General features: G+C 42.5%; 4 protein-coding genes across 4 annotated transcripts in view; all 4 read right to left on the reverse strand.

The window, feature by feature from the left end:
• Positions 1-17475, reverse strand: part of LOC146969927 (tripartite motif-containing protein 16-like) — a 279242-nt gene that overhangs the window by 19886 nt on the left and 241881 nt on the right. The window lies entirely within an intron of this gene.
• Positions 1953-2903, reverse strand: LOC146969929 (tripartite motif-containing protein 29-like). The gene is given in 2 exon segments (XM_085805463.1): positions 1953-2131; positions 2133-2903. Coding segments are annotated over 2 exon segments (807 nt in total). The 3' UTR covers positions 1953-2095.
• Positions 9730-12482, reverse strand: LOC146969930 (tripartite motif-containing protein 16-like). The gene has a single exon (XM_085805451.1). The coding sequence runs from the start codon at positions 12048-12050 to the stop codon at positions 10389-10391; it is 1662 nt and encodes a 553-aa protein (XP_085661577.1). The 5' UTR covers positions 12051-12482; the 3' UTR covers positions 9730-10388.
• Positions 14944-17223, reverse strand: LOC146969931 (tripartite motif-containing protein 16-like). Its single transcript, XM_085805440.1, has one exon. The coding sequence runs from the start codon at positions 16932-16934 to the stop codon at positions 15261-15263; it is 1674 nt and encodes a 557-aa protein (XP_085661566.1). The 5' UTR covers positions 16935-17223; the 3' UTR covers positions 14944-15260.

The raw sequence follows: 17475 nt of genomic DNA on the forward strand, positions 1-17475 counted from the left end.
CCTCCACTTTAAGTTGTTCCAAAAAACTTAACAATTAGGCCTAGGTTTAGAACAAAAATTGAAACATTTATGTGAGGTCCATTAAAGTGCAAAAGTGGCAGTGAAGTCGGTGGTGTAACGGTTTTATTTATTTTGTGTTTGCCATGACTCTCACTGTGGCTGGGAAAAAGCTATTGTAGAAGCTTATTAGGTGTGTGATTATGCCGTCTGCTCGGTTGTGCAGACTGTGTGTTGATCGTTTATTTCTGACCAGGGTGGGAAAATGAGGTGTATGAACATTTTAAATATGTTTTTAGAGATTTAACTTTACATTTTCATAACTATTTTACATCTGAATCTTACAGAAAAATCATCTATCTATATGGTATTCACTTTTTGTAGTCCTACATTTATCTTGTTTATTAATTACATCGTTATATTTTAAAATATTTCCATGTACAACAGAAAAATGATCTGAAAAAACACTTGAAGAATTTAATTTTAAAAAACTGAAATGAAGCTGTCAATAAAATTAAAGTGGGCTATATTATAGTTTTGGCCACATCTATCCCTGAATGATATCCCAAAATGAATAGTGAAAAAAATACATCATTTTCGAAGAGAAACCATTTTTATTCATTTCACTTATGTTCACATCATTCACATAGTTTATTTCTACATTATTTATCATAAGTTTCTATTTTCATGTGGAGAAATTTGAGTTTGGGTAAAGAGACATCATCAAGAGCAGTGATCTCCTCCACGGAAAAGAAAATAATAAATCGTCTCCTAATTGGTGATTATCATAAAACCCCACAGACCTTATTTATGGATGGATTTAAACAACAACATTTGATCTGACAAACACATCTCTGGAAATTTAACTAGAGATTACTGAAAACGAAATATCCCAATTGCCCAGGCACTGTAAAGATAAACAACTTACAAACACATCAATTTAGAGCTCAGAAGTTTCTATTTTCATGTGGAGAAATGTGAGTTTAGGTAAAGAAACATCATCATGAGCAGTGATCTCCTCCAGCTCCACCTCAACAAACTCGAATATCAACACAAGAAATGACAAGAGGTCAATGTCCTGCCCACAATGTTTGATTGACAGGTGATCTCTGTGCAGTGCAGAGACACAACAGCAATGAGCTTTTAGCAACAAACATGGAGACTAAAGAAAGTGATGAACTAAACTACAGATTTTAACCAACTGCTCCTTCAATGATCTTTATCTAATTGAGTTTACACAACTCTGCTGTGTCTCCAGGAACACAACCAGAACAAAGCCAAACTCCAGCATGTAGAGGCTGAGTGAATGTGGTCTGGACTCTGTGGAGGAGAGTCATGGTTTCAGAGACGCTGTAGAAGGACAGAATACCTGCTCTGTGATCCAGGTACACTCCTACTCTGGAGGACCGAGGACCTGAGACTGGAGTCTTGATGCTGTTGAACCTGAATGTGAAACTGTTGTTGGAACAAACTAATGACCAAGATTTATCATTACGTCCAAACATACATTCATTCCATCTCCCTGCTCTGCTGATATTCTTGTATGCGACTGCTACATAAACTCCTGCTCCTCCTCTCCACTCCACCTCCCAGTAACAACGTCCAGTCAGACTCTCTCTACTCAGGACCTGATACCATGTAGTGAATCTGACTGGGTGACTAGAAGACTGATCTTCCCTCATCACTGTAACTTTCCTGTCTCCCCCAGATAATAACAGTTTTCTGTGTGCTGTGTTTGGATCCAGTGTGATTTCCTGTGAATATCTTAAGAAGTCAGCTCTGGTCCTGGGCTCTGGTGGTGACAGTAAAACATCCACTTGAGTCACTGTCAGTGAGATGTTTGTCCATGTGTCTCTCAGAAGGTCCTGTAGTTTATCTCTGAGCTCTGACACAGCTGCTGTCACATCCTCAAAGTGTCTGAGAGGACGGATATTGATGCTGGATGAGTGTGTAGATGGACTGAGTGCTGACAGTGAGGGGTAGTTGTGTAGAAACTGGGTGTGATCCTCTGTGTGTGACAGCAGCTTCAGCTCAGCGTCTTTCCTCTTCAGCTCAGTGATCTCCTGCTCCAGCTTCTTCTGAAGCTCTTTGACTCCACTCACTTGAGTTTCCTGCTGGGATCTGATCTGCTGCTTCAGCTCAGAGCTTCTTTTCTCCATGAGACGGATCAGCTGAGTGAAGATCTTCTCACTGTCCTCCACTGCTTTATCAGCAGAGCCATTGATGGCCTCTACCTCCTGTTGAAGCACCTTCACATCTTTCTCTGTGTCCTGGATTCTCTGCTGGATCTTTTGTCGACTCAGCTCCAGCTCTCTCTGCCTCTCAGTCCTTTCTGCTGCAACTGAGACTGTGTCGTGGCCTTTATGTTCATCCACAGAGCAGAGATAACAGATACACTGCTGATCAGTGCGGCAGAACATCTTCATCACCTCATCATGACGAGAGCAGATGTTCTCCTGGAGTCTCTTGGAGGGCTCCACTAGCTTGTGTTTCTTTAATGGAGCTGCTTCATGATGAGGCTGCAGATGTTTCTCACAATAAGAAATCACACACATCAAACAGGACTTGACAGCTTTGCGTTTTCTCTTAGTGCAGAAATCACAGGCCACATCTTCAGGTCCAGCATAGCAGTGATCAGCAGGAGCAGCTTGGAATCCAGTCTTCTTCAGCTCCTCCACTAAAGCTGCTAACATGGTGTTTTTCCCCAGGTCAGGTCTTGGTGTGAAGTTCTTCATACACTGAGGGCAGCTGTAGATTTTCTTCTCATCCTCTCCATCCCAGTGGGTTTTAATACAGTTGAAGCAGTAGCTGTGTCCACAGAGAATAGTCACTGGATCCTTCAGTAGATCCAGACAGATGGAACAAGAGAAGGTCTCCTGGTCCAGATGAACTCCTTTCTGCGCCATTTCACCTCTCACAGACGACGACTGTCTGAAGAAGACAAAGGTGATGAGGTTAGACTTTGTTCCAGTAGGAGGAGCAGTTTGATAATTTGTGCTGAACCTTTTATTTACAGTCCTGGGGTCCCATTTATAAAACTGTGCGTGGAATCGTTACTAAAAGTGTACGTACGCCCAAAAGCCAAGTTTTGCATGCACCAGTAAATATTCAGATTTATAAAACCATGCGTACGCACACTTGCAAACAAACTTCCCTTTATAAATCACAGAGTTCCTACAAGTGTGCACAGCTGAATCCGCTTCACGTTCCGCCCTGTACACGCCCTGTTTTAACCCTAGATGGTCAATGCAAACCACCAAATTAATGCGATCTGCATGTCAATGAGCCTGACGTGCTCTTGTTCTGTCGGTGTTGTGAATTAGCTGCAGGTGTGAAAGTGGCGACGTGACGTGTTTCTGCAGCTGTTAACGGCGTCAGCGGCTCAGAGCGCACGCGGTGTTGTTTTGGTGCGCTGCCCTCTCTAATGCTGGACCCGGTTCGGCACATAGTTACAACAATGACAACAGTTCGAATCTGAAACAAGTTATTAACCATTCATCATGGTCTCCCTCTCCCTCCTTTCTCCTCCCGCGGTGCCGTGGTGCAGAATTACGCACGGGGCTCACTGTATTATTTACAGTAATTAGACTGATCGATAAAACTTTTAATAATTAGCGGAATCAGTTACATTCTGAGGAATGATCAAACATGACACTTCTCTTGATAACAAGAAAACAGAATGTAACAATTGTGGGAACGATTACTGGATTTTTTTCCCCCAGGGTTTGAAATTTAATTGACTCAAGATCCTCTCCTCCTCCTGCGCTCTGGGAGTGAACAATATGACGGAGAGACGGTGGTGATTAAATATAGATAAGGGATTTTGATTTTGAATTTTAAGTTAGATTCTAAGGGTGTATTCACACCTGTTTAGTGCGCACCCTGGTGCGCACCAAATGTTAAAATGATACATTGTTTCATTTTTCAGTTAGTGCGGTTGCGTTCACACCTGCTTTTTGTCACCAAACTTGGAGAGCGTCGTGTCTCCATGACTACCGGTTGGAATCTGGAAGCGCTGATTGATAAAACTTTCATGATGGAGACTCAAGTAGGGCCGGTTGTTAGTAGCTCTGGTCATTTATTTCTATATTGTTTGCATGTATAACTCTGTTTGGTACTTCCGGCTGGTTTCCAGTTGCGTTCACCCAGCTCGGTCCCGTTAGTTCCCGGTTAAACGTTAAACACGGGCGGACCTCTGCTGCTCGATCAGCTGCTCCGCGGTCCCGAGGGACGGACCGCCGACCTGTCGGTGTCTGAGCGGACTCTGCGGACACGCACCGACCAGCTGCCCCGCTGCCACCATGGCTACTATTCTAAAGCCTTATCACAGTTAGGCTATCACTCTGCGTCAGGCACGTATGACCATAGACATATAAAGAGTAGACGCCGCATCAAACGCTGCGCTGCGAGAAATGCGGCCGCCATCTTGAACCGGTCGTTCTACTCAGTCGAGCAGCAGAAGTAACAGGATGCAGAGCACTGTGCAGCATATTATTTCTGTTCTAATCAGCAGAAAACCATCGAAAACAGCTGGCTCTGGGGATTACTTTTCACAAATAAGATTGAACATTACTATTGGTTGTATTTTGTGAATCGAATATTTATTTATTTATTCTCTCTCCTCCCTCTCTCTCTCTGACCTGATATGAATTGATTCTCTGGTTTATATATATTTTTATTTTCTCTATATAGCTTTTATCTCTATATATTTATTCATTACAGGAATGCTGCTCTCTGATCAATTGCTGCTCTCTACGGGCTGTTATTTCCTAGGGCTGGGACGATATGCTTTTCTCCCGATTCGATTCTTCTACGATTTTTTGGATGGCGATTCGATTTAAATTGCGATTCTACGATATTGCCGATTCTCTCGATTTTTAGTCTTTATCTGCACACAAATACTGTAGGAGCCTATAAATGAACATACTCCATTATAAAGTGAACTTAAACCCTTTTCAAAGTCTGTACTCTGTAAAAGAGGCTAACAAATACACATTGCACAATATTTAAAAAAAAAAAAAAATCGATTTTTGAAAAAAAAAATCGATTTAAAAATCGTAAAAAAAGATATCGCGATATCTATGTGAATCGATTTTTTCTCCCACCCCTATTATTTCCATAGACATATATACATGGTTATTTCTGTATAATGAATGGTCGTCAAGTGTAACACACCGTTGCTAGGGACGCCGCTCTGATCAGCGCAGCGCAGAATAGAGAAACTATGCAGGATATTTACCGTATGTTTCATTTTTACCTTCAGTAAAAAGCTTCGGACTAATAGTGATGTTAGATAAATGACTTGTAACCTGTTACAGAGAGAGTAGAGGCTCCTTCCACATCCTGGCTGAAAACCAAACCTGCTGATCAGAGCCTCTGTCCGCGACACAAACACGCCCCATAAACCTATAATATCTTGTTTATGACAGATAAGACTACACAAATAGCAACACACATTGTAACATGTGATAATCCATCGATCCAGTTATTGATTATTAAAGGCTTTGTTGAAAACAAATGGGAGGAGGCTCAGCAACACAGCGGAGAAGAGACCAGACAGGCAGAGATGTGCTAAATTATAACATTTATAAATCGATAAAAGTAGTATTTTGATCAAAATTATGTTTCAAATGAATTATTTCACTCGTACGCCGTGTAATAGGCGGGATAATGTATAGTACGTTATTGATTAAATGCACTGACACTAGTGAAACTATCAATTGCACCTACCAAACAGATACACTGAGTGGAGCGGTAGACCGGTCCAAGATGGCGGCCCCACCGCTTGTCAGCGCCAATAGGCCCAGCGTTCGATGCGGCGTCTACTCTTTATATGTCTATGCGTATGACTGGTGTGAATGGAAGTTATTGTCATGTATCCATGACAACGGACTGTTGCAGTCCGTAGCAAAAGACAGCTGATGTTTTTACGATGTTAAAAAATGGACTAAAGTAGTTGAATTCACACGTTTAATGTTAACTTTCACCTCCGGGGAGGGTTAACAATGGTAGAGGGGACTGAGCAGTGACTTTCACCTGAAAAAAAAGCGGAGGAAAAGACGAGATACAGAGCTAACTTGGAGCTAACGTCCGGAGAGGTGGGACTATTTATTTCACAGTGGGGCTTTGCGTCGGGCCGAACAACGCCCCTTAGCCGTGGTATAATGAGCATGGCCTGTCGTGATATATTGCTTAAAGGGCAACTTCGGTTTTTTTCAACCTGGGCCCTGTTTTCATATGTTTTTCTGTAGATGTGAGTGATGGATAATATTTTTTTTGAGGTGGCTCCAGTATTGAGCCGGGGAGGCAGCCTGCAGCCCAGCTGATGCTCTTGCATGGGGCAAGTGGCTCCCGTCAAAGTTCGCCGTAAACGAGCATTTTTTTCAAACTGACAGGCTCAGATAGTTACAATGAATGTCCGACAACATACTAGAAAGGAGAAATTAACGTATTCAGGGTTTTTTCTGGCCAAAATTTGGGTTGAGGCGGCCGCAGGGATACGTATCTCTCCCTCCGGTCAAACGCCCCGTCCTGATCCACATCCACTGCAAAGTAAAGGTGCCGCCAGCTGTAATAGTGTAACATCCGCGTTTTTACAGCTGATTTTAGGATGAAACTCTGAACATAAATAATAAATTACCATGGAGATCTATCCGGGTTAAACAGCCACCTTTGTAGCAGAGCCCGGCTCGCTACAGTAGCTGCAGCTCTCCGTCTCCGTCTCCTTCTCTCTCTACGCTCTGTGCCGGTGGGGTGTGTTTACACTCAGCACCAGGTTTGAACGGAGCGGAGTCTATGAGCCCCAATGAGCCCCGCCCCCGCAGGCACACAAGCAAGCCGCGCATCAACGGCATCTTGCGGTCTGGCCCGGAGCTGAAATCAAACACACCCCTCCTGCTGCGGTCGAGTTGAACCAGTTGAAAACAGCGCCGCTGAGCTTCCATACCGTAGCCTACATTGAGTTTCAATCAAGATTCCAGCGCAGCGGCAGACAATTTCAGCGAGGCCGTGCCGACCACAGGGTCTGGTATGTTGTCGGACACTCATTGTAACTATCTGAGCCTGTCAATTTGAAAAAAATGCCTGTTTATACCGCGAACTTTGACGGGAGCCACTTGCCCCATGTAAGAGCGTTAGCTGGGCTGCAGGCTGCCTGCCGGGCTCAATACTGGAGCCACCTCAATAAAAGTGTTATCCATCACTCACATACACAGAAAAACATAGGAAAACAGGGCCCAGGTTGAAAAAAACCGAAGTTGCCCTTTAAGTATAAAATAACAGTATTTTCAGCAGGGGTCGTAGCCAGTTCAGTGGTGTGTCCATGGATGGTCTATAAGACCGCTTGTTAACTGCTACTATCCTAAATTTTGCACTGTAAAATGTGGTTGTATTTGATCGTTAGAAGACATGGGCCAGTGAATTGGTCTCTGTGGTCCAGATCAGTCTCTGTGGTGTGGCTTTTCTACTCTGATTCCCCAGAGCTGTTAAACTAGATCGTACTAAATATCTAGAAGTCAGTCTCTGTCTTAGGGCCTTAAAAAACTCCAGTAACTCACAGAGCTGATAAATGTCCCATCTGAAGCCGTCTGAACAACTACAGATGTGTAGTGATGCTGCCATCTACGCCTTCCTACAGGCTCTACAGACCGTTCAGTTCATGTCATGTCGCGCACTTCCCGCCATTTGAGTCAGATTCCCTCCTCACGCTGAGGCTGAACTATTTAAACCTACGGCCGTTCTAACCGTTTTAGTTCTCAAGCAGGCTGAACAAATGTTTGCCTCGGCTAAATACGAAAATATCAACGAATTTCACAACAAGGGTTGGGATGTCAACAGGATTTACACTGGGAAGAGGATTTTTTACAAGTCTCAAATACAGTTCCTGGAAGGTGAGTGACTATATCTCAGTTAAAAGACATGTTACTTTATATACAGTATACCTTACTGTACATTTAGCTAGTACAGTAGTACCTTACTGTACGTTTAGCTAGTGTTAGCCGTTCAAGCTAGCGAGAGCCATTAGCTATATAACTAGCAACAGACAGAGGGATACCTCAGTCAATGAGTATTAAATGACACTGTAGAGAGCAGGTACAAGTACTTACAGACTGTTCCGGCGTTTATTTGTTCCTCAGACAAACAAAGCAGCCCAAGAGGAGCTTTGTGGAGGAGAACGGGTCCGGATGTGAAGGCTGAGGGACTGAACCCTGGCAGTGTTACTTTCAGATCAAGAGGACGCCCAGATAAAATTGTACTGTGTTAATGACAGTGTGAGCCCGCACTGTCACTGTAGGGACTTTGCTGACCTATGACTCCTGACAAGGGTACACACTTGTGAGGAGAACATGAGCAACATTAAAGGTGTCCTTAATTCACTCCACCTGCTTCCCACTTCACACAGGGGTAAGGTGACACACCTGAGACTGGTTGTGGCTGATTGACTGGGTGCCACCATCTCTACTTTTACTTTTGCTAAGGAAGTGCAAAAGATGTTAAGAAAACACTACACAAGACATTAAGAGGACTTTATATTCTGTATTTAAAGCCATGCTGCTGTTATTGTGTTTGCATAACAATTATTTAAAGACAGGGATTGTTTGTAAATCCTTTCCCCCCCTGTCAGTGAACTGGCCCATTTAGTGGGAGGGGCCAAGTGGTTAAGGGGTGAGCTGAGGCTCAGTCCTCTCTATGCTGCCAGTCTGTTGAGGTGCTCAGGAGTAGGCCCACAACTGTCTCTGAGGAGGTAAAGTTTGTTTGTTTGATTATTAAGTCATGACTGTAACTTTAATTTGCTTAATTTTGCCATAGTTAATTGATTTGAGTTTCTTAATTCTAATTCATAATTTCAATTAATATATTCAATGTGTTTAATTGTGATTACTTATAGTTTTCTCTCTTTTTACAGAATATGTTGGTCTCCTTTGTTATTGTTCACTGAACCACTTGGGTGAATAAATGTTGTAAACCTGAAGCGTGTCTTGCCATCCTTCTCATGTTAATCCGGGTCAGAGGCCATCCACTACCCATACCTGAGGCAGAGGTGTGACATTTGTATACAATGTTGGCACAAAAGATTGATACAATTAAATAACACTGTTCTGATAATTAATAGAAAAAAAGAGCATCCAGTGGTGATATGTTTCGGCTGAGTACGGAAAACTAAATTTGTGACATTGCGGTAAGAAAAACACCCAAACCCTGCCAACATGAAGCGAATTCAAACAAGATACACCCTCCACTACATAATAAAGGAGCATAATCATTAAAATAAACTGAAATGCAAAATAAAATGCCACAGTATCAGCCAGTTTCTGTGTCTGTGTCTCAGAGAGAGTAGAATGGAGGGCAAAACCCAAAAAAGCACAGAAAGCTCCAATACAGAAAAAAAAAATGGTAATAGTTAATAATAAACTTCACCAGTAATTAAATAGTAAATGGTGCAGTTAAAGATCAACTGTCTTTCAAAGGAAAGCAGTAATACTACTTGTAGACAATTCAAATTCCTGCACACTCTGGATAGGAAATTGAGGAAACCTTAAAGTCTTACATTTTAGCATAAAACTTGCTCTGCATAATCTTAATTCTCATGTTTCCCATCATCTCTCATGTGTAATCCTTGTTCTTTCACTAAATGTCAAAGATCTTGTATCCTCTTGCCTAAAGAATACCTTCAAAAGTATGCACAAGAAAAATATTACTCACTGATAATACTATATATGGAGAATCATTTATTCACTTAGTTACATTCACATCATTCACACAGTTTGTTTAACATGAATCTCAGATATGGAAAAGAAAATAATAAATCATCTCGTACAGTAATTGGTGATTATTATAAATCCCAGGATGGATTTAAACAACAATATTTGATCTGACAAACACATCATTGTAAAAGTAATTCTAGATTTTTTTTTTTTTTGTTACACACTAAAAACAAAATATCCCAATAGCCCATGCAGTGTAAGTTAAACAACATAAAAACATGTCAATGTAAATGTGATTTTAGATTTATCAGTGATAAAGGAAGATCTGGTGATTTCTCTGTTAAGGCCCGAACAACATACAAACACATCAACACAAATATCCAACAAACATTTAGAGTTCAGAGAAGTTTCTATTTTCATGTGGAGAAATGTGAGTTTATGTAAAAAAACATCATCATGAGCAGTGATCTCCTCCACGGCTCCAGCTCCACCTCAACAAACTCAAACATCAACACAACAAGAAATGACAAGAGGTCAAAGTCCCGCCCACAATGTTTGATTGACAGGTGATCTGTGTGCAGTGCAGTGACACAACAGCAATGAGCTTTTAGCAACAAACATGGAGACTAAAGAAAGTGATGAACTAAAATACAGATTTTAACCAACTGCACCTTCAATGATCTTTGTCTATTTGAGTTTACACAACTCTGCTGTGGATCCAGAACCAAGCCGAATTCCAGCATGTAGAGGCTGAGTGAATGTGGTCTGGACTCTGTGGAGGAGAGTCATGGTTTCAGAGATGCTGTAGAAGGACAGAATACCTGCTCTGTGATCCAGGTACACTCCTACTCTGGAGGACTGAGGACCTGAGACTGGAGTCTGGATGTTGTTGAACCAAAATGTGAAACTGTCGTTGCAAACTAACGACCAAGATTTGTCATTACGTCCAAACCCACTTTCTCTCCCTGCTCTGCTGATATTCTTGTATGCGACTGCTACATAAACTCCTCCCTCTCTCCTCTCCACCTCCCAGTAACAACGTTCAGTCAGACTCTCTCTACTCAGGACCTGAGGCCATTTGGTGAATCTCTCTGGTTGACTAGAATAAGACTGTGGTTTTAATGTAAATGTTATATTTCTGTTTCCTTCCGACAATAACAGGTATCTATTTGTTGTGTTTGGATCCAGTGTGATTTCCTGTGAATATCTTAAGAAGTCAGCTCTGGTCCTGGGCTCTGGTGGTGACAGTAAAACATCCACTTGAGTCTCAGTTGGTGAGATGTTTGTCCATGTGTCTCTCAGAAGGTCCTGTAGTTTGTCTCTGAGCTCTGACACAGCTGCTGTCACATCCTCAAAGTGTCTGAGAGGACGGATATTGATGCTGGATGAGTGTGTAGATGGACTGAGTGCTGACAGTGAGGGGTAGTTGTGTAGAAACTGGGTGTGATCCTCTGTGTGTGACAGCAGCTTCAGCTCAGCGTCTTTCCTCTTCAGCTCAGTGATCTCCTGCTCCAGCTTCTTCTGAAGCTCTTTGACTCCACTCACTTGAGTTTCCTGCTGGGATCTGATCTGCTGCTTCAGCTCAGAGCTTCTTTTCTCCATGAGACGGATCAGCTGAGTGAAGATCTTCTCACTGTCCTCCACTGCTTTATCAGCAGAGCCATTGATGGCCTCCACCTCCTGTTGAAGCACCTTCACATCTTTCTCTGTGTCCTGGATTCTCTGCTGGATTTTTTGTCGACTCAGCTCCAGCTCTCTCTGCCTCTCAGTCCTTTCTGCTGCAGCTGAGACTGTGTCGTGACCTTTATGTTCATCCACAGAGCAGAGATTATAGATACACTGCTGATCAGTGCGGCAGAAAATCTTAATCCCCTCATCATGATGAGAGCAGATGTTCTCCTGGAGCTTCTTGGAGGGCTCCACCAGCTTGTGCTTTTTAAATGTAAGTGATTGAAAATGAGGTTGGAGATGATTCTCACAATAAGAGGCCAAACATTGCAGACAGGACTTGACAGCTTTGAGTTTTCTCCCAGTGCAGACATCACAGGCCACATCTTCAGGTCCAGCATAGCAGTGATCAGCAGGAGCAGCGTGGAGTCCAGTCTTCTTCAGCTCCTCCACTAAAGCTGCTAACATGGTGTTTTTCACCAGGTCAGGTCTTGGTGTGAAGTTCTTCCTACACTGAGGACAGCTGTAGATTTCCCTCCCATCCTCTCCATCCCAGTGGGTTTTAATACAGTTGAAGCAGTAGCTGTGTCCACAGGGAATAGTCACTGGATCCTTCAGTAGATCCAGACAGATGGAACAAGAGAAGGTCTCCTGGTCCAGATGAACTCCTTTCTGCGCCATTTCACCTCTCACAGACGACGACTGTCTGAGTTTCTGTTGCTCAGAAGTGAAACTAGTTTGATCTCTGATCTAAACAACATGTGTCTCTGCAGTGAACGGGGCCTGTCAGCTCCTCCTCTTCACCACATGTTGGTTCCACCCATCTTCAAACTGTAGATCTGAAGGGGAGGGAACAAGGAAACACATGATCAGGGTGCAGCTCACTGTGTTTGAGAGCAGAAAGAAGAGGGAGGTGATCAGGTTAGACTTTGTTCCAATGGGAGGAGCAGTTTGATAATGTGTGTTTAACCTTTTATTTACTGTCCTGCTCATTTCTCATTTGTCATCAACTTATTTTCTGATCTTTTGGTTTGCTTCCAAGTTTTCATAGTCAGCTGTCATGTTCTTCTCTTATACACTTTGATGAAATATTTTATTGATTACAATTCAAATACAGTATGGAAGCACAAAAAATAATTATTGCTCCTGTTAGGGCTTCAGACAAAAGGTCTTAACAAAGTTGGACCCACAGTGCAGACTCAGAGAGGACGCGATTAGCAAGTTTGGCTGTTTAAAGTAAACTTAGGGAAAAAATACTCTGAACTGAACTGCAGTTGCGGAGGAATAAAAGAAATCCCCTAACTTAAGGTGAGGAAGGCCAAGGGAGGGAAATCCAGGAGTCCCAATGACATCGAGAAACTAAAGGAATTGAAGGGTAGGTGTACAGAAAATACTGGACAGGATACTGGTTGCAGAGACGGAGAAGGGCTGAGGATGACTGGAACTGTTCAGGGAGGCAGATAAATAGACAATGAACTGTGAATCCCAACATTACCCCCCACCTAACCGGAGCCTTCTGGCTACATACCCAGCTTGTGTGGGTTGTTATGGGAGAAGTCAGTAATCAAGTTAAGATCCAATATGAAAGAGCATGGGACCCACAATGCTTCTCAGGACTAGCCTTTTACAGTCCACCAGGTACTGAAGGACTAGCCTATACCATGACGTTTCACATCCACCAGGTGGCAGATGGTGGTCATCAATGAACGGGAGGAGGAGGGGGACTGCCAGGAGGGCAGAGTTCACTAGAGGAGACTGGTTTTATTTGGAAAACGTGAAAAGTGAAGTGGATCCTTATGTTGTTGGGAGCTTGAGTCTCATGGCTGTGTTCAGTCAACTTAATTATGGGAAAGGGGCATTATACTGGGAGAGAGCTTTCTTGACTCAACTAGCAAAGAAATACATCTTAATGTACAACTAGACAGACTGATCTCTGGTGTTCTGTGGACCGGGTTTCCTGTGTTGATCGGCTGAGCAATGGGTTTAGAGCAGGGCTGCCTGGGTGTCTGATCAGACCCAACGGCAGTTCAGGATGTGGTGCTGCACAGAGGAATGGCTAGCTCCTTTTCTTGTTTGGAGAACAAAGGTGGCTGATCTCCACGTGAAGCTTTAAATGGAGAGTGGTTAGTGGCAGAACCGACAAGGGAATTATGAGTGTACTCCACCCAAGCCAAATGGGAACTCCAGTTTGGGGGGTTAGAATCCACCATATGTGCTGCTTCCAGATCCTGGTTGACATGACATAGTGGAGATAAGTTTCTACCCCCCAGCTGTGTGCAGCTCTTTATCAAACCTCCAACAGGTCACAGCCTGTCTGAGGAAATTTAATCCATCTCAAATGAATCATAAATCAGCTGTGATTTTGACCACAAAGGTGGAGTTGTCGAGGGGATCCCAGGCCTCTGTCAGCACGATCTTTAAAGTATTTTTTTTTGGCTTTCCATGCCTTTTATTGTTGATAGGACAGTTGAGAGAGACAGGAAATGGGAGGCACAGAGAGGGGGAATGACACGCAGGATAGGGCCGCTTGACGCAGGATTCGAACCGGGGCTGCCTGCAGTGAGGACCATAGCCTCAACACATGGGGTGGGTGCTCCACCAACTGAGCTAAACACCGCCCCTGTCAGCACAATTTTTGAGCACTCGTTGGTCTTCTGGTCAATCTGGAAGATCATCATGCTCTGGTTCAGGTAGGTGTACTCAAAAAAAAAAAAAAAACTTTTTTTGTGAGTGGTTGTATTGTAAAGACAAATGAGCTGAGAAAGTTTACATTAATTCACTTCATAAGGCTGTTTAACTGTAATTATTTAAATTTAATTCATTTTCAAAAGATGATTACAAAATGAGGATCATTACAAAGTGTTGTCTTTATCATTAATAGTGATATATGTTTGATTTAAGTCATTATTCTCATACTTTATTTTAATCTATTTTCTGTGTTATTTACCTCATTTTTTTTTTAGACAATATGAAAAAATATACTTTCTAATGGTGAAGTGTAATATATCAGTTATTGGCCAACATCGAGAAATATTTTCATGAGTATAAAAAATCCAACAAACCACAATTGTTTAAGTTAATGTCAACACACTTTAAGAATATTAAACATCAATAAATTCCTACTAATTAACTCTTCAACAATAGCTGATACCGTTATGTCTCACCATTATTGTTATCATTTAAAGACATAATCTATTTTTGTACTGATTGTGTTTTATGTTTCTGACAGTAAATAAATATATACAAGGGTTTAACACAATCACTGCATCATAACAACACTGATATTTTTCTCATAAAGATAACGTGGAAAACATGGAAGCAATAAATTAATGGAAGGTAATAACTTCATATTCAATGTGAAAACAATTCGGATTAAAATAATGGATTTGCACTGGACCTTGGGTATGTATTGTATTTTATGGAGTTACACTCTCATATTACCATAGTTTCATATTTTCTCTTCCATCACTGAATGAGATCCTGGAATAGGGACAGAAGAAAGAGTTGATTTTTTAAATGCTTTATTCACTTAAATTAACATCATTCACACAATTTGCAACACACAAATGCATCAACACATATTTCCAACAAACATTTAGAGCTCAGAGAAGTTTCTATTTTCATATAGAGAAATGTGAGTTTAGGTAAAGAAACATCATCATGAGCAGTGATCTCCTCCACGGCTCCAGCTCCACCTCAACAAACTCAAACATCAACACAACAAGAAATGACAAGAGGTCAAAGTCCCGCCCACAATGTTTGATTGACAGGTGATCTCTGTGCAGTGCAGAGACACAACAGCAATGAGCTTTTAGCAACAAACATGGAGACTAAAGAAAGTGATGAAGTAAAATACAGATTTTAACCAACTGCACCTTCAATGATCTTTGTCTATTTGAGTTTACACAACTCTGCTGTGGATCCATAATTAGACCAGTAAACCCAAAGTCCAGCATGTAGAGGCTGAGTGAATGTGGTCTGGACTCTGTGGAGGAGAGTCATGGTTTCAGAGACGCTGTAGAAGGACAGAATACCTGCTCTGTGATCCAGGTACACTCCTACTCTGGAGGACTGAGGACCTGAGACTGGCGTCTCGATGTTGTTGAAACAAAATGTGAAACTGTTGGAGCAAAGTAACGACCAAGATTTGTCATTACGTCCAAATGCACTTTCATTCCAGCCTCCTGCTCTGCTGATATTCTTGTATGCGACTGCTATATAAGCTCCTGCTGCTTTCCACTCCACCTCCCAGTAACAACGTCCAGTCAGACTCTCTCTACTCAGGACCTGATAATATTTAGTGAATCTGTCTGGGTGACGAGAATGAGACTGATCTTTACTCATCACTCTTACTTTTCTGTTTCCCTCAGATAATAACAGACGTCTGTGAGCTGTATTTGGATCCAGTGTGATTTCCTGTGAATATCTTAAGAAGTCAGCTCTGGTCCTGGGCTCTGGTGGTGACAGTAAAACATCCACTTGAGTCTCTGTCAGTGAGATGTTTGTCCATGTGTCCCTCAGAAGGTCCTGTAGTTTATCTCTGAGCTCTGACACAGCTGCTGTCACATCCTCAAAGTGTCTGAGAGGACGGATATTGATGCTGGATGAGTGTGTAGATGGACTGAGTGCTGACAGTGAGGGGTAGTTGTGTAGAAACTGGGTGTGATCCTCTGTGTGTGACAGCAGCTTCAGCTCAGCGTCTTTCCTCTTCAGCTCAGTGATCTCCTGCTCCAGCTTCTTCTGAAGCTCTTTGACTCCACTCACTTGAGTTTCCTGCTGGGATCTGATCTGCTGCTTCAGCTCAGAGCTTCTTTTCTCCATGAGACGGATCAGCTGAGTGAAGATCTTCTCACTGTCCTCCACTGCTTTATCAGCAGAGCCATTGATGGCCTCCACCTCCTGTTGAAGCACCTTCACTTCTTTCTCTGTGTCCTGGATTCTCTGCTGGATTTTTTGTCGACTCAGCTCCAGCTCTCTCTGCCTCTCAGTCCTTTCTGCTGCAGCTGAGACTGTGTCGTGGCCTTTATGTTCATCCACAGAGCAGAGATAACAGATACACTGCTGATCAGTGCGGCAGAACATCTTCACCTCATCATGATGAGAGCAGATGTTCTCCTGGAGCTTCTTGGAGGGCTCCACCAGCTTGTGCTTTTTGAATGTAGGTGATTGAAAATGAGGATGGAGATCATTCTCACAATAAGAGGCCAAACATTGCAGACAGGACTTGACAGCTTTGAGTTTTCTCCCAGTGCAGACATCACAGGCCACATCTTCAGGTCCAGCATAGCAGTGATCATCAGGAGCAGCTTGGAGTCCAGTCTTCTTTAGCTGCTCCACTAAAGCTGCTAACATGGTGTTTTTCACCAGGTCAGGTCTTGGTGTGAAGTTCTTCCTACACTGAGGACAGCTGTGGATTTCCTTTTCATCCTCTCCATCCCAGTGGGTTTTAATACAGTTGAAGCAGTAGCTGTGTCCACAGGGAATAGTCACTGGATCCTTCAGTAGATCCAGACAGATGGAACAAGAGAAGGTCTCCTGGTCCAGATGAACTCCTTTCTGCGCCATTTTATCTCTCACAGATGACGACTGTCTGAGTTTCTGTTGCTTGGAAGTTAAATTGTTTGAGCTCTGATCTAAACAACATGTGTCTCTCCAGTGAACGGGGCCTGTCAGCTCCTCCTCTTCACCACATGTTGTTTCCACCCATCTTCAATCTGTAGATCTGAAGGGGAGGGAACAAGGAAACACAGGAACAGGGTGGAGCTCACGGTTTGAGAGCAGGAAGAGGGAGATGATCAGGTTAGACTTGTTCCAGGAGGAGGAGCAGTTCGATACTGCATGTTTAACCTTTTATTTACAGTCCTGCTGATTTATCATTCATAATCAACACATTTACTGGTCTTTTGGTTTGTTTCCAAGTTCTCATCATCAGCTCTTCTCTTTGTCTAATAGATCGATTAAATGTTTTATATATTACAGTTCATGATAACAGAAAATTATCACAGCTAATTCACAGTTAATTCAAATGTCACACATTGTTTTGACTTGTTTGACAGTTCAAGTATTTTTGAACAGATTTAATTTTAGATTCAGTTAAAATAAAATA

This window comes from Trachurus japonicus, chromosome 17 (genome assembly GCF_045865225.1).
Source record: "Trachurus japonicus isolate A0001 chromosome 17, Traja_1.0".
Classification (NCBI taxonomy): Eukaryota; Metazoa; Chordata; class Actinopteri; order Carangiformes; family Carangidae; genus Trachurus; species Trachurus japonicus.

What these genes read in the sequence shown, in the direction of transcription:
- LOC146969930 (XM_085805451.1), bottom strand. Translation starts at nt 12,050, where the DNA reads ATGGCGCAGAAAGGAGTTCATCTGGACCAGGAGACCTTCTCTTGTTCC.
- LOC146969931 (XM_085805440.1), bottom strand. Translation starts at nt 16,934, where the DNA reads ATGGCGCAGAAAGGAGTTCATCTGGACCAGGAGACCTTCTCTTGTTCC.